This window comes from Panthera pardus, unplaced genomic scaffold (assembly GCF_024362965.1).
Source record: "Panthera pardus isolate Hobbes unplaced genomic scaffold, ASM2436296v1 HiC_scaffold_12, whole genome shotgun sequence".
In the NCBI taxonomy this organism is placed as follows: Eukaryota; Metazoa; Chordata; class Mammalia; order Carnivora; family Felidae; genus Panthera; species Panthera pardus.
In genome coordinates this window covers 46,896,841-46,918,307 of record NW_026526677.1, presented here as the reverse complement: position 1 = coordinate 46,918,307, position 21,467 = coordinate 46,896,841, and the positions used below count along the sequence as shown (strand labels likewise).

Below are 21,467 nucleotides of genomic sequence, written 5' to 3'. Positions count from 1 at the left end.
TCTGCCCCTTCCCCGTGACAGCACGCCTCTTCATCCCCTCACCAGCTCATCTTTACTGGAGAAACAGGTCTTCTGACCGGTCAGAGCCTGAGAATTCACCAGGTCAGGAATGATTGATTAGTGGACCCTACAGCCTTGCCTGAGAAGTGGGGAACATACTTCCTTTCCACTTTCTTTTCTCCCAACCTGCCTCTTTCCCCAGTACAGAGGGCACACTGAGTGTTCAGCCTCTTTTATAATGCTTAGGTAACCCATGTAATTAAGGAGTACCGGTTTGTTGAGAGAGAAATACGCAGTGGTTCTGTTTTTCCAGTAATGGTGCCAAATGTGTTCTGTCAAATGCAGTTTCCCACTGGAAGTGGGCTCTGAGGACAGGGGAGCAGGGTGGATCCGCACATAAATTCTGTGAGGGAGGGACTTAGCTTTATCTTATGTACCATGGTCTCCTGGTACTCATGCAGGTAGGGCCTGGCGCAGTAGGAACTCAAAATTTTTGCCGAACAAAATAACCTTCAGCCTCATTTCCACACGCTTGTTCAAATTCACCTTGCCTTCCAGGCGCTGTGAATTACTTGCAGTTTCCTCTATGTGCCATCCCTTTTTCTCACCTCTCTCCCTCTGCCCTGGCTCAGAATGCCCTTTCCTGTTCCTTCTGATCACCTGATAAACTCTGATCTCTGAGAGCCAATTCCCATGCAGCTGAGTGTTCTCTGGGGCTCCCATAACCGTTCTGACATTGGGTTGACTGCTTTGGTGGGTGCTGGGTTTAATGTGTATCTCTCATGAGGCTGTGATGCGCCCAGGGTAGGGACCCTATCTGGCTCAACCTGGCAACCCCACAGCAGATCTTAGCACCTGGTTCTAGGTAGGCTCTCAGTACCTGTTGAGTAGTAAGGATGTAGAGTGGTCCTGGTGACTTTTGACACTGAGTAGAGATCAGCTCTATATTTGATCTTAAAATCATCAGTATATCCTGGGCCGACTGTACTAGATACTGTTTTTTATTTGACTTTTAGCACTATCACTTAATATTTTTGAGCTTCCTTTTTTTTTTTTTTTTCATCTGCTAAATGAAAAAATACTCGTGGATTCAATGAAGATTAGAGATGATAGAGGTAGACTGCCTAATCCGGTGCCTGCCCCCTCCCCCAGCGGACCTTAATATATTGTCTTTTTATTATTATAGTCTCTGAAGATCTATGTTCTGGCCCAGAACCGCATTTGAGTGGAAAGAAGAGTCATATACATTCCATTTACTCTTTCAGAAGACAGTGAAGTATTGACACTCTTAAGACTAATGCCTTACAAAAGCAGTGAACATTTCTAAAATATTTTGATGCTAAAACCGGTGGGCTTCACTTGAATGTTAAAGTCACTTACGTGGAAGAGTTTTTTGGTTTTGTTTGTGTTTGGACAATGCAGATCATTCCCATTTTATTTATTCAAAGTCAAAAAGAAAGAAGACATCCAAGAACTATAAAGGAGTCGTCTAAGTGATTTATGCTTGATTTTTAAATGCAACATAGATGTTTATACATAATTTAAAACTCAAAGCATGCTTATACAATCATGTGCAATTTTAAAATTTAACTCTGGATGAATACATGATGGAAACAGTCAATGGCACCTGAAAATACCATTTGCAGAATAGCATCCAGTCCAGTGCTCTCAGTGTGGATGTTAAAACCATATTTCATAGAGCCTTGCTTGGTTTGATTTTCTCCACGTGGTTGATAATGGTCTTCAGTTGCTGGTAAGTGATTTTGCAAATTTCATTTATAATCCTGGCCCTACAATCACTGTTTCTGACAAGTTAACATATATCTTATGCACCAATCGTAGTACTTTCAAAGTCACTAACATAACTAACTGCCATAGGGGGACAGCGTCAATATCGCTGGTCTCCACTAGAATGATGGCCACCCCCACACTGAGGAGAATGCTATTTCTACCAGTAGAAGTTTAATCTTACAGTGAACTAGGTTGGCCTTACTTCCAGAGACGCCTCAAAAACAAAAAACAAACAAAAAAAAACCCATCCTCCCTCCTTTTACGGAGTGCTTTCTGTGGCCCTGAGGCTGGTGGGGAGAGCACTGGGCTTGGAATCACACCTGGGTGCATCTTGCTCTGATCTTCACTAGCTGTGTGACTTGGGCAAGCAACTTGATGTCTCTGAGACACCAAAATCCTGACAGATGGGGAGACCACCACCCTCCTCAGCGGACTGGCAAGTGATGCAGAACTGCTCCCCTGGCACAGAGGTAAGAGCTGAGTAACACTGATGAAAGAACAGGGACACATGGAACACAGAGTGCACAGAACACGTCACCCACAGCAGCTGAAGGCACAGCCTGCCTGTGCCTGTGGGAAGAAATGCGTGGAAAAGCCACTTGTTACATTTTCACCAGGTTTACGTTTGCAAAGCAGGGCACTCTTCTCCACATGTGTAAGAGTCAACACTTCCCCAAAACCCATCATGGGGAAATCTGCATCCTTTCCCCTTGCCTCCCCTCCAACAATTCTCCAAGGGATGTAGAACAAAATGAAATGTGCCAGGTGCCAACCAGCAGAGGCAAAGCAGCCAATGATCTGGACCAGTTTAGCAGCCCTCCACCCTCCCATACACCCCCATCTTCCCTAGGCACGGGAACCGTGCACAGTCTGCAGGGGGGTGTTGGGCAAATACACAGCACCTCAATTTGTTTCAAGCCAGAGGGAACATGTACTGGGAAGAGGCCGTGGAAAAAAGCCCGGTAAAGCCCACACCTAGAGGACACAGCTGGGGAAATAAATTAGCTATTTCTATTGCATGTCTACCCACAAAACAAGCCTGGGTCTAAATCTCTTCTCCCTCCAGAAGCTCAGAGGCAGCACCGGGCTCCCCGAGAGCCATTTCCACAGACAGGCTCCTCTCCAGGTTCTCCAGCTCCTGGCGCACCTCCTCAATGAAGCTGCCATCTTCGTACTCGTTGGGGGCCCCTCTGGGCACCAGGCTCTCTCCGTCCTCACCACGGCTCCCGACGAAGGCCGGCTTGCACACGTACACCAGGCTGTGGCTAGGGAGAGACCGGACAGGGACTCAGCCGAGGGCCATGTGTCCCCGCAGGCAGAGGGTATGTTAAGTTGGACTCATCAACACGGGGAGACCCAAGCAGGAAAACAAAGGCCCCGCGCCTGGAACTCACCTTCACCCCTCCGCTAAGATCTCAGTGGAGTCTCACCTTCCTGTCCACATCTTACTTTAACAAACATTGCTGAGGGAAGGCCACTTTTAGAGGGATGGCTGCACACCTCTGATGGAGGTCTGTATTCCTGTGAGACTCTCTGGGGCAGGCCCTGAGGACTTGGGGGCCCGACAGTTCATGGCAATGTGTCACCCCTCTCAGCCCCCTGCCCACTGGGCCTCCTGGTGGGAACAATTCCTGACGGCGGGGTGGAGCCTGTCACATCACGAGACAGGGCCAGGGAGTTCTGTCTGTCTGCCCGGCCACCCTGGGTTCTGCTGGAGGGAAGGTTGAGAGTGACTGCACAGAGGCCACACACACCTCTCCTTCACGGTTTCTCGGCAGCTTATGACACCATCAGTGGTGCCCTCCAATTTGGTGGCCCACTCTCTAGTTTCCCTTCTACCTCTGTGCCTTCTCAGTCATCTCTGCCAGCAACTTCTCAGCTTGTCCTTCACAGTGATGGTCCTAGGCGGGAGCTCTTCTGCCTCTACACTGTCTCCCTTGGTCACCTATTCATGATGAGGCTTCAACCACCATGCAGATGAGCTCCGCATCTGTACCCCTGGCCACACCTTCTCCCGAGCCCCAGAATGATAGATCTGACTGCTATCAGATGCTCCATCCAGATGACCCAAGGACACCTCAAATTAAACCTACCCTGAACTAAATCCACATCACCCCTCTGCTCCTGAGATCCTACTGGGTGGCATCTCATCTGCTCTCAACCTCTAACAGGGAGGGCAGGTGGGGCCTCACCTGTGGGGTTGGCAGAGAAGGCCACTGGCACACGGACATCGGTCCAGAGCTCCATCAGGCTCTAACTCCCAGGTGATGAGGTCCAGAAGCCGGCTGGCGGGGTCATGGCACAGCTCACCCTCCACGGGCAGGGGTGTGCACACAGGAAACAAGAGACCTGGGGCCAGGGGAAAGTCACCCCTGTGTGCCCAGCATCAAGCAGGCAGGTACCACAGAAGGAAGCAGAGAAATGGGGTGGAGCCCCAACTTTCCAGCCCCTCAACCTCAAAGTGGAGGTTAAAATTAAAGAGGTGAAATGAGAAGAAACAAATTGGCAGAATGGGCTGTGGAGGGAATGAGTCTGGAAGGCTGGAGCAGTTAGGGAGGACTGCCTGGAGAGGGGGGGCTTGTGCTCGGTTTTGAGGTCGAAGGTCTGGAGAAATAAAGAGTGTAAGAAAGGCCCTCAAGGCTGGGACACAGCAGCAACAGAGGCGGGGGGTTGGGCATGGCCTGGGGAAGCCTTGGAAGGGAGACAGAGGAGTCTGATGAGACAGAACAGAGCAACCACAGCTGCCAGAGAAGCCACACGGAGCACCGACCTGGAGGAAAATGGCTGGGACAGCAGGTACCAGGCGGGCTGGGGGCTGCAGAGGCTGACTGGGGAGGCAGCTGAAGGAGAGATTTTCAGAAACACTGCAGGAGGGAAGAGCCTGAGTGACCTTGCCCACAAGGGCCAGTGAAAATGGAAGACAGGACTAGAAGGGGGACATCCTCAGAGGATAGGACACGGCCAGGTGCTACCTTCAGGGCCTGGGAAATGAGGTGGAGAGTGGAGAGGGCTTGTTCCTCCTGCCCTGGGCTCACGCATCCTGAAGGGATTTAACTTTTCTAGGTGTCAACAGGAGACACAGACAGAAGACCTGGTGGTCTGCTCTAGGTGGGGGCCTGCCTCAGGCCAGGCTGTGGGGCTGGGATGCACCCTGAGTGTTTGGGAGCCTGCCAAGGAGGTGGGACCCTGCAAAGGTGTTTCTGGCACAGATGGGGCCCTAGGAAGACCAGGATGGTGGAGCTTGAGACAGGGCTTGCCCCGTACCCAGTGGAGAGCCCACCCACCTCTCTGGAAGGCACAGCACAGCCCAGGCTGGCAGTCCCTCTGGTTGTCACAGATGGTCCCGTTGCCGCCTCTGGTGGCTGCCTTGGTGCAGTGACCCCAGACGCACAGCTGGTCTCCACAGCACTCACTGTCCCGGGTGCAGAGCTGCGGGCAAACAACAGCATGCTGGCTCACGTACTGTCACTGTCCCCAGCCCTGAAAATGCCACACGTGGGTTAACCACATGCTCCCATTATACAGAGGAGGCAACTGAGGTCTGAGGCTTGGGGGGCTTTTAGTGGAAGTTAAGGGAGCAGAGATGGGAGCCGGGCTGGTGAGATGGGAGGAGTCAGAACACTGGAAAGATGGCACCTGGGGTGAGTCACGTATCTGGAGTATTTCCTATGTAGCTTGAGATTTTGCAAAGGACGTAGTGTGTCCCCCACAGACTTGTGCCTTGCCTCCTTTTTATTAGGCGCCTAGGTCAGGAAGGAATGTGGCTTATGGCCCACAGCTGCAGGCAGCAGCCTGATTTGACAGCTGACTAAGTCCAGGCCCAAGCCCGGAAGGCCATCTGGATGGGGAGGGCGTGGGGGTGCCACAGTCTGGAGCTGCACGCGGGACTGACAAGCACAGAGCACACTGGGGCCCCACAGTCACACTTGGAGGTGGCAGGCTGGAGGGACACCTGCAGCTGCCTGACCACAGCTGGCACCAGACAGGGGAGGAAGAAGCCCTCTATTTTCCAAACTTGTTATCATGCTGTGTTATTACTGCCTCAGTAATGAAAAAGGACAAGAAAAGTCAATGAGCCCATATGGCTTTGTCCAAAACATCTGTTGGGTGGAGGGAGTCCCCGCTTCCCTGGCTTCGTGCTTCTCTGTGGAATCTCTATCAGGGAAGTCCTCTGGCTTCTTCCGGCCCTCCCTCCGCCCTCTCTGGGCAGATGGGGAGAGAGATCTGGAGGGTGGAGGGTGGAGGGTGGAGGGTGGAGGGTGGGGGCTGCAATAGTGTCACTGGCAGCATCTACGGGGATGGGTCTACCCCGGGGGAAAGACAGGTACCCGGTCCCCACCTTCCCTCCCTCCTCTGTCACCCATGAGATCATGCGGCGAGTGAGGGTGGTGGCAGGTCTGCTGATGGCCTCCTCGTCACTCCAGGAGTCAGCCCCATTGGGCCGCATGGAGAGGCTCTTCCAAGCATGGACATGGTTAAAAGCCCCACAGAAGGCTTCCAGGAAGGCTTCTCCCCAGGTCTCCTTCTCTGGGACCCAGCTCAGCCCCCAAGCCCCGGTGCTGCAGCTGCAGACGCCTCTGGGCACACTCACCGTCTGCTGGTCCCGGCAAGGCTGGCAGGTGTACTCGAAGCTAGCAAACTGGCAATACCTGGCGGGCCCGCAGTCCTCATCAATGATGCACTCCTGCGGAGGGGGAAGGGGTGGCTTCATCAGCGGAAGGCAGAGCAGCAAACCCGCAGTGTCCCATTTTATCCCAGCACGCCCCTCCCCCCCCCCCCAGGCTCAGGGTTCTCCAGACTCCCCCTCACTCCACGGCCATGTGAACTCCTGCTCCTCAGTATCCACACCCTCCAGGCCGGGCGGGGCCCTCGCCCACACAGGGCGCCTTGGGCCTCTGCCCTCTAGGACACCGACCCAGTTCACACAATGGCAAATGTGTGCAGCCCCCGCCTCACATACCCAGGGCGGGGAGCACAGAGACTCGGGGCCATCTCCAAGCAGAGCAGATGGATTTAATAAAAGAGCTAATGAGTTCCAGCCCCAGGCGGCTGCACAGGAGGGGCTGGAGCCCAGGCTGCTGACCATGAAGGAAAGGGCCGCAGAGGGTTCCCGTGGCCCCCCTCCTCAGAGTCCCGGGTCTGGGGCTGCCAGGCAAGGGCAGCTGCTAGCTTCCAAAGGAAGGAGGAGGGCGGCTGGCATGGGCCCTGCAGCCCAGCTGGCTGGAGAAGCGGGGGGAGAGAGGAAGGCCGTGGGAGCGGGCTGGTCGGGAAGAGTCCCCTTACACCAAACTAGCCACGCCGTCTGGGGTCCCGTGGCCTCTCTGCACCTCTGTTTCTAGGTCAGAGGCAGGGGAAAGCTACCTCTACCTGCTGTCTGTTGGGCGGAGCCACGAGGTGGATCAGGGGGCATGGAGCGCCTCTGGGGCTGGCACCCTGCCGGGTCCTCCTAGTAGGGCTTCCTCCTGGCCTCCCCACGGCAAGTGGGGCAGCTCTGCGAGAGGGGTCCTTGCTCTCAAAAGGAGGGGTCAATATTTGTCCTGTTCCATACCAGCAACCCTAAAATGCCAGCATGCTACCATCGTGGTTTTTACAGGTGAGAAAACAGGCTCAGAAAGGGGCAGAGGGCTGCCTCAGCGCAGGGTTGGGTCACGGGCTGTGCCCCCAATCTGTCTGAACCCCAGAGCCTGTCACGGCCTGAGAAGTCCACGGCGCCGTAAGTAAGCCATAAGACCACCACCCGCTCCTAGACACGTTCGGATCAGCCAGAAGCATCCAGGTCCAGGCACTGCTTCCAAAGCAGAGAAGTAAGAGAATGGGGTGGGAGAGAAGAAAGGAGAGCCAACAGGCGGGGGGTAGTTTCTCTGAATCTGGCCATGTCTTGAGGCACTGGGATGTAAACATGAATATGAAAAAGTCCTTACTCTCAAGAACTTCTAACTGCATTGAAAACAACCCCCCACCCCCCAAAAAACTAACAGAAAAGGAGACAAAAGACACAGACAACTTACGAAAACAAAAACCCTTCTGCCTCTTCGCACAGAAAAAGATGTTCAACCTCACACTTGAAAAAATGTGACTTAAAAGAGCAGGATAGCATGTTTTCACTTAGAATGGACCCAATTAAAAAGGTTGATGATATCTGTGGTAGGCAGAGAAATACCCCTTCCCCAAATGTCCGACTCCTTGGAACCCGGAGCATTGATGTGAGATCAATGCTCACATTACAAGGCAGGGGGAAATTAAGGACACAGGTGGAATTCAGGTTGCTAGTCAGCTGACCTGATGGTAAGGAGAGACTCCTGGTTATCCAGGTGTGCTCAATGTCATAAGGGGCTTTGAAAATGGAGAGGTGGGGGGGCAGAAGAAGGGTCAGTGTCAGAGTGATGCCACGTGAGAAAGACTCCAGACTTCACTGGTTTTGAAGATGGAAGAGGGCCATGGGCTAAAGATCTATCTCTCCTAGAGCCTCCAGAAGGATCTCAGTCCTGCTGATACTCTTAAGATTTCAGCCCAGTGAGTCTTGAGTGGGACTCCTGATCTCCAGAACCATAAGATGATCAATTTATATTGTTGTAAAACCACCAAATTTATGGTTGTTACAGCAGCGATAGGAAACATTATAATATCCCATGTTGGTAGGGATTTGAGAAAATCGGCGTTGCCAGATGCTTTGGGGGTAATTAAAACTGAGCTCGATGTTTTCTGCAGGCAATTCATCAGTTTCTATAAAAAAATTTAAATGTGTATCTCCCGACCTCATAATTTCTCTTCCAGATGATTATCCTCAGAAACACTTCTCCATATGGACAAATATCAGAGCACAGGGATTTTTTTTTAAAGGGTTTATTTGTTTTTGAGAGAGAGGGAGAGTGCAAGCAGAGGAGGGGCAGAGAGGGAGGGGGACAGAGGATCTGAAGCAGGCTCTGTGCTTACAGCAGTGAGCTTGATGAGGGGCATGAAGTCACAAACATGAGATCATGACCTGAGGTGAAGTCAGAGGCTCAACCGACTGATCCTCCCAGGTGCCCCATGGATTTTATTTTTTTAAGTAGGCTTCATTCTCAGGGCAGAGCCCAATGCGGGGCTTGAACTCATGACCATGAGATCAAGACCTGAGATCAAGAATCAGATGCTTACTTGACTGAACTATCCAGGCGTCCTGGAATACAGGAATGTTTAAGGCTATACTGTTATTTTATTGTAATCCAGGAATAATGTGAAAGCCCAATGAGAGGGAACCAATTAAATGATCGTATATGCGGTCACTTCTTAGGGAAATGCCAGAGGGCGGACATTACAAAGAATGCGGTAGCACTGTTTACAATGGCTCAAGAAATAAAAAGAGCAAATGGAGGACCTGCAGAATTCCACTTTTGTGAAGCAGAATAACTATGTGCGATCCATGCCTGTGTCCAGCACGGCGCCTGGCATATAGAGGGCACGCGATAGTTAAGCGTGGAATGGATGAAACCCCTTGACTGTTACTGTGGCAATCAGGCCAACAAAATGCCGATCATTAGCAAGGATTTGGGAACCAAAGCAAAAAACATACACATTCCATTAATCTGGCTTCCCGTTTCCCAAGAATCCTGCAGACTTGGAATTTTCCTCTATATATGCTTCCTCTTCCAGATCTTTAATTTAAAAAATATGTACAGGCAAACCATAAGAGACTCTTAAAAACTGGGAATAAACTGAGGGTTGATAGGGGGTGGGAGGGAGGGGAAGTGGGTGATGGGCATTGAGGAGGGCACCTGTTGGGATGAGCACTGGGTGTTGTATGCAAACCAATTTGACAATAAATTTCATATTAAAAAAAAAATAAATATGTATATATGAGCTACAACCTTACTAGCACCAATCCCTGGGAGGCACTGCTATTTACCAATCTCCATCAGGAGGGGTGCACATGTATCCTTTGGAATATCTTCCTTACCCTAATGACAAAGCATTCTCTGCAAAGCCACAGCAAAGCAACTCATTTTCTTCCAGATATGAAAATATTTTTGGCACGGAACATTGCCAAACACTTCTGAAAAGCCTCAATACACTAAACCTACAGGTTTCCTTTGCTGACATGTTTTTGCTAACTACCAGAGAGCTCTGGTAAGTTAGTTCAGCATGACTTCCCCTGGAGAAAGCCGGGTGCTTTTGTTCTAATAATCCGGCAGCTTGTTGGTTGTGGGTATGTCCTCTCAGCAGCCCTGGCGACTATTCTTTAAGAACTGTGATCATCCTGGAAACCCTGGAACTCCAAGGTGTGAAGAAATCATAAAGGCCAAAAAAGCACAAACTTTGAATCCTGGTTTTTTCACTGAGTACCTGTGTGACCTTGGGATATTAATTCAACCTCTTTTGAAAATGAGGGTGATAACAGGACCCACTTCACAGGGCTGCTGTGTTGAGTTAGTGCTCTGTGAATGGTGGCCATAGCAACACAAAGCTGGACAGCCCATGCCCATCTGATGCCTTATCCCCGTGGAGAGCTAACCCCCCTGCCAGGGGACCAGCTTGTCGGAAGGAAAGTCTAAACAGGGGCTGCTGTCTCTACCAGCAACTCTCTGTTTCTATCCCTGGAAACACTTGAGGATTTCGCTATCTAGTCCTGACTTATCTCGATCCAGAGAGTGTCAGATCCATGGGCAGTGACCTGTACACCCAATAGGAGTAAAGTTCCTGGAGCAGAGTGGCTTCTCCTTGTATGAAGATCAGGCTTTCCATAGAAGGTTGTTGTTAGGATGTCCTTGGAACCACAGTAGAGGGGACGGCCATCTTGCCAGAGCAACCCAACGAAAAGCCCGTAGTAGCTGCCAGAACGAATTGGAGGTCAACCAATCACCGAGCGACAGCACAACCTGACGCGAAAAAGGCCCACCCGGACCTAAACCCGGAACCACTGCAGCTTAAAAACCCCACCCCGCCACACCTGGGAGCGACTTCCCTGACTCCTCTCTCTCTCTCTCCCTGAGTCATGGAACCTCGCCCGAGACCTTAGTTCCCAAATAAAGCCGTTGACTGCACAATTTTTTAGCCTCTGACTCCTATCTTTACCCTGCCTTATGCCTGATCCTAACAGTTGTTAGTTTAAGTGTCTCCACTAAAGACTCTTAACTGCAGGAGGCAAGGACCCAACTATCCTGGGAACAGGTCAGGTCCTCCCACCTTAAACAAAACTGAGTAGATGGGAGGTGGGGAGTGTGGTGGACATGGGTTGGTGCCTCCTAAGTAGAGCCAAGTCTGGAGCTGAGAAATCCAGGATTTATTACTTTAAAAATTTTTTTCTTTTGTATTATTTATTTTAGAGAGAGAGAGAGAGAGTCAGAGTGTGAGCAGGGGAGGGGCAGAGAGAGAGGGAGACACAGAATCTGAAACAGGCTCCAGGCTCTGAGCTGTCAGCACAGAGCCCGACGTGGAGCTCAAACCCATGGGCCGTAAGATCATGACCTGAGCCGAAGTCGGAGGCTTAACCAACTGAGCCACCCAGGCGCCCCTATTCTTTCTTTAAAAAAAAAAAAATTATTTTTTTTGAGATAGAGCGGGCAAGCAGGGGAGGGGCAGAGAGAGAGGGAGAGAATCCCAAGCAGGCTCCACACTGCCAGCGCAGAGCCTGAAGCGGGCTCGAACCCACAAACCGTGAGATCGTGACCTGAGCTGGAATCATGAGTCTGATGCTTTAACCAACTGAGCCACTCAGGCATCCGAAGGATTTTATTCTCTTTAGTAGTTCCAGCTCCTCTTCCCTGTCCACATGTGGGCCGATGTCTTAAGGGGGCCTCGGCACCCAGCTAGGTGCAGGATGGCACCTAGGTGAGTTCTGAAGGCTTGGCTGCTTCCCTATCTAAAGGGCCGTGGAGGTTCTGGGCTTGGGGTACCTCTTGGACCATTAGGACCAGAAGAGGGAACTCATGCTACACCAAGGCAAAACTAAAGACACACAGCAGTGTAGACTGTCGGGGTCACCTGAGTGCCACAGAGCAGCTGGGATGAGATGTCACAGAGTGTCCTTCAGAGCCGTAACAGCCCTGGCACAACAGGCCCACCGGTGCCTGCCACTTGGCACAAACTCTCTTTAAGCCCCTCAACAGGGTCTTATTACCCCCATTTCACAGACCAAGAAGCTGAGGTTTAAGGTGGTGGATCCGCCCAGTCACCCAGCTCAGAGGTGAAGTCAGGAGTTCAACCCTCCAGGCAGGCTCTTTCCACCTCCTAGGAAGATCACCATTTTTCTCTTTCTTCAGCCTCACCAGTGTCCTGTCCCTCAATCACAGCTCAGCACAGCCTGCCAGGGACACACCTCCCCAGTGACAGAAGACAGGAACTCAGGGCGAAGGCCATGGCCCCTGGGCATCTGGGTCTCGGGTCGCTGGTGTCCTGGCTTTGGGGCTCCTCTCCAGGCCTGGCCACTCCCCGTCTGTGCCGCTCCTCCCTCCCAACTGACAAACAGCCTACAGGCTGGCCGTCAGGACAGAAGCCATTCCGAGGATCTGGTCTGTGCAGTCTGGAGAAGGACGGAGCTATATTTAGAAAGCTCTGGCCAGAGGCCCCGCAGGGCTCAGTTCAGATGCTGCGGGAGGTGGGGCAGGCGGGGAGCACACCAGAGATCTGGCAGGATGCCGGGCCTGGAAACAGCCCCGGTGCGTCGACACGATCATGAAATAGTGGAAAATGGCAAAGGTGCTGTTCTGCGTCTTTGATTTTGCGTTCAGCGTTTATCAGAGGAGAGTGGCTCTGAGGAGGCAGAAGCCCAGAGCAGTGGGGAGAAAAGAGCACAGGAGCCCCGTCAGGCTTTCCTCAGTACACGTGCAAGGCGAGCGGCATGTGGCTTCTCTGTGGCCCTTGTGCTACCGCGCTGGGCTTTCCCACCCTGGCCAGGGGCACTGCTCACTCTCCTTGGGAGCCCCAGACTGTCTCGTTCTCGTGACCAGGGCCATCCATGGTGTCTGCTCCAGCCCAAGGCCTAACTCCTTGCCTGGGAAGGAGTGAGGACACACGGAATGGAGGCCCAGGGGTCCTCCACCGACAGAAACTTGCTCGTCTCCAGAGCTTTGTGCACCACGGCTGGAGAGGAGAGGACGGCGGTGGATGCTCGGAGAGCACCTACTCTGTGCCAGCACTCACTTGAGCCTTAGTGGGTTCCCTGGTCCTCGCAGCACCCTGTGAGGTCAGCGCCCATGACGTACCCCCCAGCATGGGCTTGGCTGCCATTCATGAAAAGGATACAGGAAGAACGAGCAGATGAACAGATGAACTCTTTCTCGACCTCCATTCTGCAGGTAAGGAAACTGAGGCTCAGAGCCCAAAGTCGCTGATAGCGTTTGAAAACCCAAGATAATGTAAACCCAAGTTTGTCAGATCTTCCCACACAAGCCAAGGTTCACTCTTCCCACCGCACCTGCTGCCTCCAAATGCCCAGCGTGGGTTGAATTGTATGCCCTGTAGTTCATACGCTGAAGTCCTAACCCCAGTACCTCGGGGATCCTATTTAGAAATAAGATTATTACACATGAGTTACTGAGATGAGGTTATTAGGGTGGACGTGGTGTCCTTATAAAAGGGAAGTTTGGACACAGAGACACATGGAGGAAAGCTGATATGAGACAGCAGACGGCCATCCACAAGCAAGGAGAGAGGCCTAGACCTGTCCTTCCCTCACAGCTCTCAGAAGGAACGGGCTCAACACCTCGACCTGGGACTCCCAGCCTCCAGAACTGGAAGAGAATACATCTGAGTCACCCAGGCTGAGGTGCTTTGTTCCCTTAGGAATCCAACACAAGTCCCTGCCCCCAGCAAGCTACGGCCACATCTTCTCCATCTTGGAGATTCCACCGTATTCAGCCTCTGTCCTGAGTGTCAGCATTTCCCTGGGGGAAGGTGACAGAGAGGAGGCCAGTGGGGAGGCACTGGCATATTCTGAAGGCTGTCGAACCTCAGGGACCAGAGCATGGTTTCCTGGCTGAGCCCCACCCCCCATCAACCAGAAAGTTCTAGGCTCTGGCACCCCAGGCCCAACTTGTTACTTGAGGTTTGGGTGAGTGGTCTTTTCCTGGCCCTGAGCATGGGGTTCTAGGCCCTGAATGCTCCCAGGATGACAGATGGTATGGTCTGTGCGATAAACTGATGACCCACCTGCATGTGGGGCTATCGTCTGAGCTCTGGCCCTCCTGAACAGAGATGCTCCCGTGGAGCAGAGCAGACCATGGGGAACAGTCGTCCTGATCCGCCCAGGACTGGGGGCTGCCAACACCAGAAGGTCAGGGGCATACAGGAGAGCCGTCCCTGTGTGGAGTGCACGCTCCCACACTCCCCTCTCCAGCCCCGTCCCTGCACTCGCCACGCTGCTGGCTTACTCGTTTCCCCATGCCCTCATGGTCACCCGGCGCCAAGTGTACCTGGGGTGGCATGAGGGGCAGACAGGTTTGGCGCCCATGCCTGGGCTTGAATATGGGTTCACTTACAAGCTGGGTGATCTTGGGCAAATTACTGAGCCTCTCTGTGCCTTGGTTCGCTTATCTGTAAATTGTGAACCTCGTGAGGTTGTCATGCAGATTAAAAGAGATGACAGGTGGGGCTCCTGGGTGGCTCAGTTGGTTGAGTGTCTGACTTCAGCTCAGGTCATGATCTCACGGTTCATGAGTTCGAGCCCTGCATCAGGCTCTGTGCTGACAGCTCAGAGCCTGGAGCCTGCTTTGGATTCTGTGTCTCCCTCTCTCTGCCCCTCTCCCACTCACGCTCTGCCTCTCAAAAATAAATGTGTTTAAAAAAAAATTTTTTTAAGAGATGACAGGTGCACCTGCTTAGAACAGTGCCGAGGCCCCAGGACGTAACCCCCTGGGGCGCACCTCCATCTGCAATGCTTAACTCACAGCGGGAGCTTAAAGGTGGCCATGAAAAGGCTTGAACAACCTTCTAAGCTTCAGTTTGAGCCAGTGCATTTTGTCCCATTAATGGAATGCCTCTCCTAACTGCAAAGGCCCAGAATACCAGGTCAAGCCAGGGCTCGTCATCCATCACCATAAGACCACCTCCTGTTTCACTCTGTAGCCCAACCCAGTGCTCTACGGAGATAGGTCAGACCCTGGGAGCAGGCAGGCAGGGGGCCCTGACGCTGCCTCTGCAGGACAGCAGGGTCCCCAAGGCTGGGCCCTGGTGCAAGATCAGGAGAGGTGCCGTGAGAAATCAGCAAGAAGCTTCCCTTCAAGCTCTACGAGACGGCCAAATCAGGCTTTCCTGCCCCGTGGGTCTTTATTTGACCTCAAAACCAGGCCAGTCACAGGAACCTGTAAACCACACATGTGTCTCGAACACAGCAGGGCGCCCCCAGCCTCTCCTGGACCCTTCCCTGGAAACTTTCAGCCAGCTCAGGACAGGTAGGGGGCCCCAAACCTCACCAAGAGTTCTGGCCTGACCCACGAAGCAGAGATCACCCTGTGGAAAAACCCAGGCAGGAGCCAGGAGCCGACGCCAGCCATTCTTTTCCTGAAGTTCCAACGTGTGCAGAAGCGTGGGTCTCCTGGTGCCATTCCCCCAATTCTTCCTTCCTCAAGTCACACAGCCCATGAAACAGGAGCCTGCACCCCGCAGCTGGGCGGGCACACCACCTGTGGAGAACACCTGCTCCCGACCCTTTAGTGCCATGGATGGTTCCTGAAACAGTCCTGCAATTCTCGTTCTCCTCCTGCCCCTGCCCCCAGCACATGCAGCCGCCTGACCCTGGGCCCTCTGGCAGCCTCCTCGCTGCTCCAGCCGCCCAGGGAGCCTTCACACCCACCGGTGGTCTTCAGGGCTGGAGACGGGGTATTCCAGACAAAAGCCTTTCCTCCACCCGGGGGCCCTGTCATGCTGCCAGTCAAGGGAGACGGCCAGCCTCACACTCAGAACTTCCCAGCACATTCTTTAGGCCTGAGTGAGGTTTCCCCTGTCAAAGTCACGCCCGTATTTAATTCCAAAGGAAATTCCTTCCTGTGCCCAAGCTCTCCCTAACCAACTGAGCACTGTTGCCCCACCAACGTTAGAAACCGTGCGGGGAGCCCTCTCCACACCCCACACCATTCCTGGGGTCTGCACCGTCCCCACCCCCGCAGACAGTGGGGTGGGACCCCTGGGCCTCGCCTGGGTCTGACCTTTGCCAGACACATCTAGGACACAGTCGGCGCTCTACACGCAGGAGGTGCCTCCTGCTCAAGTCATCAGGAGCCTGCCAGGAACTCCGGGTCCCAAAGCACCAACAACGTCGCAGCAGCCAAGACTGCAGCACCTCCCAGGTCCCCCAGTATGAGGAAAGGACCCAGTCCTGCCAACCCCCACCACTGTCTCCTTGCTTGGACCCGCATGAGACCCCTCAGTTTTGGGGCCTCACAGTGGTAGGACCGCCAGATTTAGCAAATTAAAATACAGGATGAATCTGTGAAATCTGTATTTCGGATACGTGGAGAATAGTTTCATACAGTAGGCCCCGAATATTGCATGGGACAGACTTAGACTAAAAGTTACTTTCGTGTTAGACATCTTGTGTTTCATCTGCCAAATCTATCAGCTCAGCAGGAGTGTTTCTTGGAGGAGAGACAGTGAGATTGGCCTTGGGCAGAAGGAGGATGAAAAGGAGGGACCAGTGGCCACAGAAAAGGGTGGCCTCAAAGATACCCATGAGGATGAGCCAGCAAGGACATCGGGGAGCCCCCTCTTGACGCTGGGCCGTCAGCTGGGAGCAGAGGACCACCGGGAGTCTGGGCCGTCCATCAGAGGCTGTGTGTGCAGGCACAGCTTCTGGACTTCTCATGTTTCCTGTACACCAGAGTTGTCCTACACCCTAGATGCTGACTCATGTAATTTCCACAACAATCCACTGAGAGAGGTACTTTTATTATTTCTGTTTTATAGATAAGGAAACAAAGGCACAGAAAGCTCAAGACACTTGCCCAAAGCCGCACAGCTTGTGAGCAGCAAGGTTGGAATGTGAACGTAGACCTGCTGGCTCCTAGCTAGGTCAGACAAGAAATGGGAGCCAGGATCCAGAAGCCTGCGGGGCCTTGCCTTTCCCAGCCAGCCTTGCCCTCCACCCGTGAGCATTTCCTTCCTGGGTAAGAAGATCCCCAACAGAAGAGGGGGGCACAATCCCTGGTACCAGGAAAGGCACAAATCGTGCAACTGAACCTCAACTTTCCTAGCTGCTCTGTCTCTCCCATCCACTGGGGGATACAGCCCACCTCCCCTTGTGCTTTCCAATCACAGGGGGCGCCACTGCGCCCTCCTCTCAGGGAAGCGGAGGTGGGGCTAGGCTGGGCCCCATCGGCAGTACCCCCTCCCTGTCCTGCTATTTCTGTTGAGGACCCACAGGCCTGTGGTGGCTGCAGCCCCAGTGCCCCGTTCAGGCCGAAGTCCCACAGGGGACTCTAGGAGAAATGCTTCCAGTAACGGGCAGAGAGCCAGGTTCTTGCCAGGTTCCCAGGAACTGAATCCGGACTAGATCCCAGGAGGAGACGCTGAGTGCCAGAGAGAGACAAAGCAGGCTTCATTCCTTCCAGCTCCTGCCCCGAGAGGTCTCTATCCCTGCCCCGCTCCTTCTAGGGCCTGGAAATTGGGAGAGAGGGGCTCCCTCTCAGACTCAAACACAAAAGTGACGCCGCCTCGCCGACAAGGGAGGGCTTGATGGCCCTCACAGAGGGCCCTACCCACCTACTGAGGTCACACCTCATTCCCGGCACCATTCTTGTAGCGAAGAGGCTGGCTGCCAGCCTCTCCTCCAGGCTCCTGCTGCAGCCCGAATTATCTTCCTAAAACACAAACCTGATTACGCACATCCCAATCACAGCGATTCAGAAAGCCCCAGCAGAGCCCTCGAGAAAGCAGACAAGCAGACGAGCAACTAACTCAATCAACACCTAACAGAAGGAGACAAGCTGCCCTCCAGGCCTGGGAACGGCCAGACTGCATCTGTGACACTAGCATAATAAAATGATGTGACAAGGGGGCAGTGAGTAAAAACACAGGTGTGTCCCCCAGTGACCTGGGAGGGGGCGCCCGGGGTTCAGGCGGTGGGGTCTCTCACTCTGGCTGCAGCAGGCAGCGCCTGGAACCTGTGAACTGCCCTCCGTAATACTGTCTTCCCATGGCTTGAATTCTTATCCAGCAACCCTCAGACAGCCAACCTGGCTCCCCAGGACCTCGGCACCAGATAGGGGGTGTCCTGGATGGGGTCTCAACGTTTCTGCCACTGCAAAGAGGCGCTCCTCACTTTCGCAAATTAACAACCTTGCTTTTTGGTTTACGCACCAGTGAGGCTCGAGATATAGTTGGCAAGAGGGCCAAGAATGCCCAGTCTCTGGATGTACAGGGCTCAAGGGTCCTGGATTCTAGTAAATTCACCAAGGTTGTGAGTCCCCACAAGACCTTCACCCTAAGGACACTCTACCTTGCAACTCACTGTCTTTCTACCTTCCCTGCCAACCATAACCTGCAGTCTAAACTCTGCATGGCATACAGAGCCTGTAACAGTTCCCAATCTGCTTTCCTGTCGGATTTCCTCACCACCCCCCTAAGATCCAATCTTAGTTCCAACTTCTAGAATGTCCTCACTGATTCATCTTTAAGAAGCAGCACAAGTGTGCCCTCCTCAATGAAGCCCTCCCTGACTCTCCCCACCGGGAAGCTAGCATTTGTCTCCTTGGTACCCTCCTAGCCCTCTATCCACCCCAGTAGAAGTTGGGTGAAGAGAGGAAGGCATTTAGGCTCAAAGAACCAATGGAAGTTTGTAAGACTTGTCTAGACTCCCAGTGCAAAAGCCTAGATTCAGGTTGCAGGGGGAGCTTTTCTCTCTGTTGGGTTGGCCAACATGACCCCTGGCTGCTCGGTCATTGGTGTCACTAGGCAACCCAAGCTGGGAAATGCCTCAGTCCCCAAAACCCCCTGAGACCTTTACGTGAGTCACCGGCATCTTCTCACCCAGAGCACTTATAGAATCTTTGAGCCCAGGGATTGTTTCCAGAAATGAGAAGTAGGAGAAACTGGAAGAGCAGCATACCCACTACCAAATCATCCCGTCTTCACCCCGAGAGAGCACAGAGGCTCTAGGGATTCACTTGAACTGAAGGTGGAGGGGGTGACACTGCGTGAGCTTCAAGGCTGGGTCCTACGAGGCCAAGCAGCTTCTGCTCAGCTCTCCCCCTCTTCAGATGGCCTCTGGGCCAAGCCTCCATGTAGGGAGGAAGCTCAGGCTTCATGGAGAGGCCGGCAGCACCAGCTAGCGTCCCAGCTGGCAGCTGGCAGCTGAATGCGAAGAGCCCCGAGATGATTCCAGCCTTAGCCACTGAGTCACCCCTGGCTTCAAATCTGAGCTCCCAGAGTGTGAAGCAGAGATGACCCACCCCGCCACACCTTTTCCAAATCCCTGACCCCTCGTTGTGAGCATAACAAATATTGTTATACAGCACTGGGCGGGGGGGGGGGGGGGGGGGGGGTGCAGACAACTAGAGCAGTGCTTCCCAAAGCTGCCGGTGCTTATGCTGGGCCCGCTCCCCTGCGGCAACCTCAGGCAGCCATTTAGAGCGAGGCAGCCAATTCCACATCCCTCTGCTTACTCGCCTCAGAGCCTGGTGGCTGATGTCAGGAATCTTTGATCTCCACTTTGGCCCTCTCTGGCCGTGACCACAGCACAGCCTCTTTGGCCCTTGGCTTCCCTCCAGGCCAAGCAGGTTTGATGCCGTTTTCCTTGGCTGGATGGCTCCACTCACTGTTTCAAAGTCCACCAAAGCTAGCATTTCTATGAATTCAAGTGATTTTCAGAAAATACCAATCCCTGTTGATGTTCAGTCTCTGGGGTTGGCGGCTGGGGGTGCCTCCTGTGGTCCTGATTGGTCTCTGAGGAAGAAGCCACCCCTCAATCCTAGTCATGACCCCACGGTGCTGGAAGAGAGATCCATGGAGGATCTTTGTGCCTTCTGGTTTTTGTTTTTGTTTTTTTTTAATTAATTCATTTATTTTGAAAGAGAGAGCATGGGCAGGGGAGGGCAGAGAGGGAGGGAGAGTGAGAATCCCAAGCAGGCTCCACACGGTCAATGTGCAGAGCCCAACACGGGGCTCAACCTCACAAACTGTGACTTGAGCCAAAATGAAGAGTCGGATGCTTAACCAACTGAGCCACCCAGGCGCCCCTGTGCTTTCTGTCTTTTGAAATAAATGTTCTGGGCAATGAACGGCAGGTGTCACAAGCAACGTCTGGGGAGCGATGGCAGGCCCTCCAGGCTCCTTGGCTACGGGTCAGGGGTCTGGAAGGAGAAGCAGCATTGTGAGCAGTCCTCCTTGGGGGGAGAGGGTTGGGGGTTGCCGCAGGCAGGTTTCCTAGGAGACGGCTCCAGGAAGCCGTGACAGGAATGTCTACGGGAAGGCAGGTTTTTGGCGTCACTCTGAAGGGTCGATGCTGCCTGACCCCTCCCGGCCTCTCATCTTCAAATTCTGCTGCTTCAGGCAAATCTCCACCGCCCTCCTCTTCCTCCTTTTCCAGTTGTGAACAGACGTAGCTGTCTGGCTCACGTCTTCATCCACATCCCGCATCCCTTCGCCTCTAGTCCTGCCGAGCCTTGGCCACTCGTTGTGACACATGCAGCCAGAACCAGAGCTCCCCTTGGTGCTGGCATCTGCCCCAGACAAATAGCACTCAGCCTTGGAGGACAGCAGTGCCGTTCCCTTGGCAGTGGTGTCCTGGGCCTTCACACTGCTGTGACTAGAGGCCACAGCAGTGCCTCGGGAGCAGATCAGGATGATGCTCCCATGTGACCATGGCGGGCAGGAGCCAGTCAGGGCCTTGTAGGGTAGCTGGGATTTTGTGTCCTCACCCTCAGACATCTTATACAGCTTCTGATGAAATCACCTTGCTTCAAACAAAGCAATTAATAGGCTAACGCTCAGTCACATCCAGGTCATCTACTGGCGCTCACTAACCCGGGTATTGTCCATGTGACTGGTTGTGTGATCATTCATTCACACAGTGGGGGGAAGGATAATAATGCAGGAAATGAAGAGTAGGAATAGGGCAGGTTTCAGGGGTAGGGGGCAAACATCTGCTAGGTTTTTCAGTAATTACCAAAAGCTAACTGGGTTCTGAGAGTGTTCTTTCTGCTTAGTCATATCTTGGTTACGCTCACCACCCTGCCTCCATCGTTGGGGATGGATAGAGTCTCACAGTATTTACTCGGTTGGTATCTTGTTTACTCTTTTTATGAGTCAGTGAGCTGACTCAGCCTAACCCAATCCCTTCGTAATGATTTTCCTTTGCCTTGGGAAGGAATAGATGTGTCCCGTTCCTTCTTACTCTTAGCCGTGGGAAATGGTGCCTATACGAGATCCGGTTTCTCAGAGGCTGGTGTTCTCAGACTCGGTCCCTAAGCACATACACTGGAGAGAACCGCGGGTGGTGGAGACCAGAGCACCTTCTCTTCTCGTCCATCCCAAAGGCATGGGGCTGGAGTCGTCAGTGGAGCGAGTGGGGTCTTCTCTGAGGGACAAAAGGCTCCGGGGCAGTGCAGTGATCCCCCTGACACACTGAACATCTCCAGCAGGCTGTCTTTTCAGTATCCTCGGGCTGAGCCATCAATGAGCAGGCCCCCAAGGGAGCCAGAGGTCAGGAGATACTTCAGGAGGCAGTTGACCCTGCCGAGCCACGACAAAGGTCTCTGGCCTCCCCA

The 21,467-nt window shown here is 53.3% G+C and overlaps 1 protein-coding gene across 1 annotated transcript in view; it reads right to left on the bottom strand.

Moving 5' to 3' along the window:
- Positions 1–1,482: 1,482 nt before the first annotated feature.
- The window catches only part of DKK3 (dickkopf WNT signaling pathway inhibitor 3), a 46,173-nt gene continuing 26,188 nt past the window's right edge, over positions 1,483–21,467 (bottom strand). The window contains exons 4-7 of the mRNA XM_019456330.2: positions 6,383–6,475; positions 5,076–5,220; positions 3,984–4,140; positions 1,483–3,056 (exon numbers count right to left, since the gene is read on the bottom strand). Coding sequence (XP_019311875.1) covers positions 2,837–3,056; positions 3,984–4,140; positions 5,076–5,220; positions 6,383–6,475 — 615 coding nt within the window. The 3' untranslated portion in view covers positions 1,483–2,836. The remainder of the gene's footprint in view (positions 3,057–3,983; positions 4,141–5,075; positions 5,221–6,382; positions 6,476–21,467) is intronic.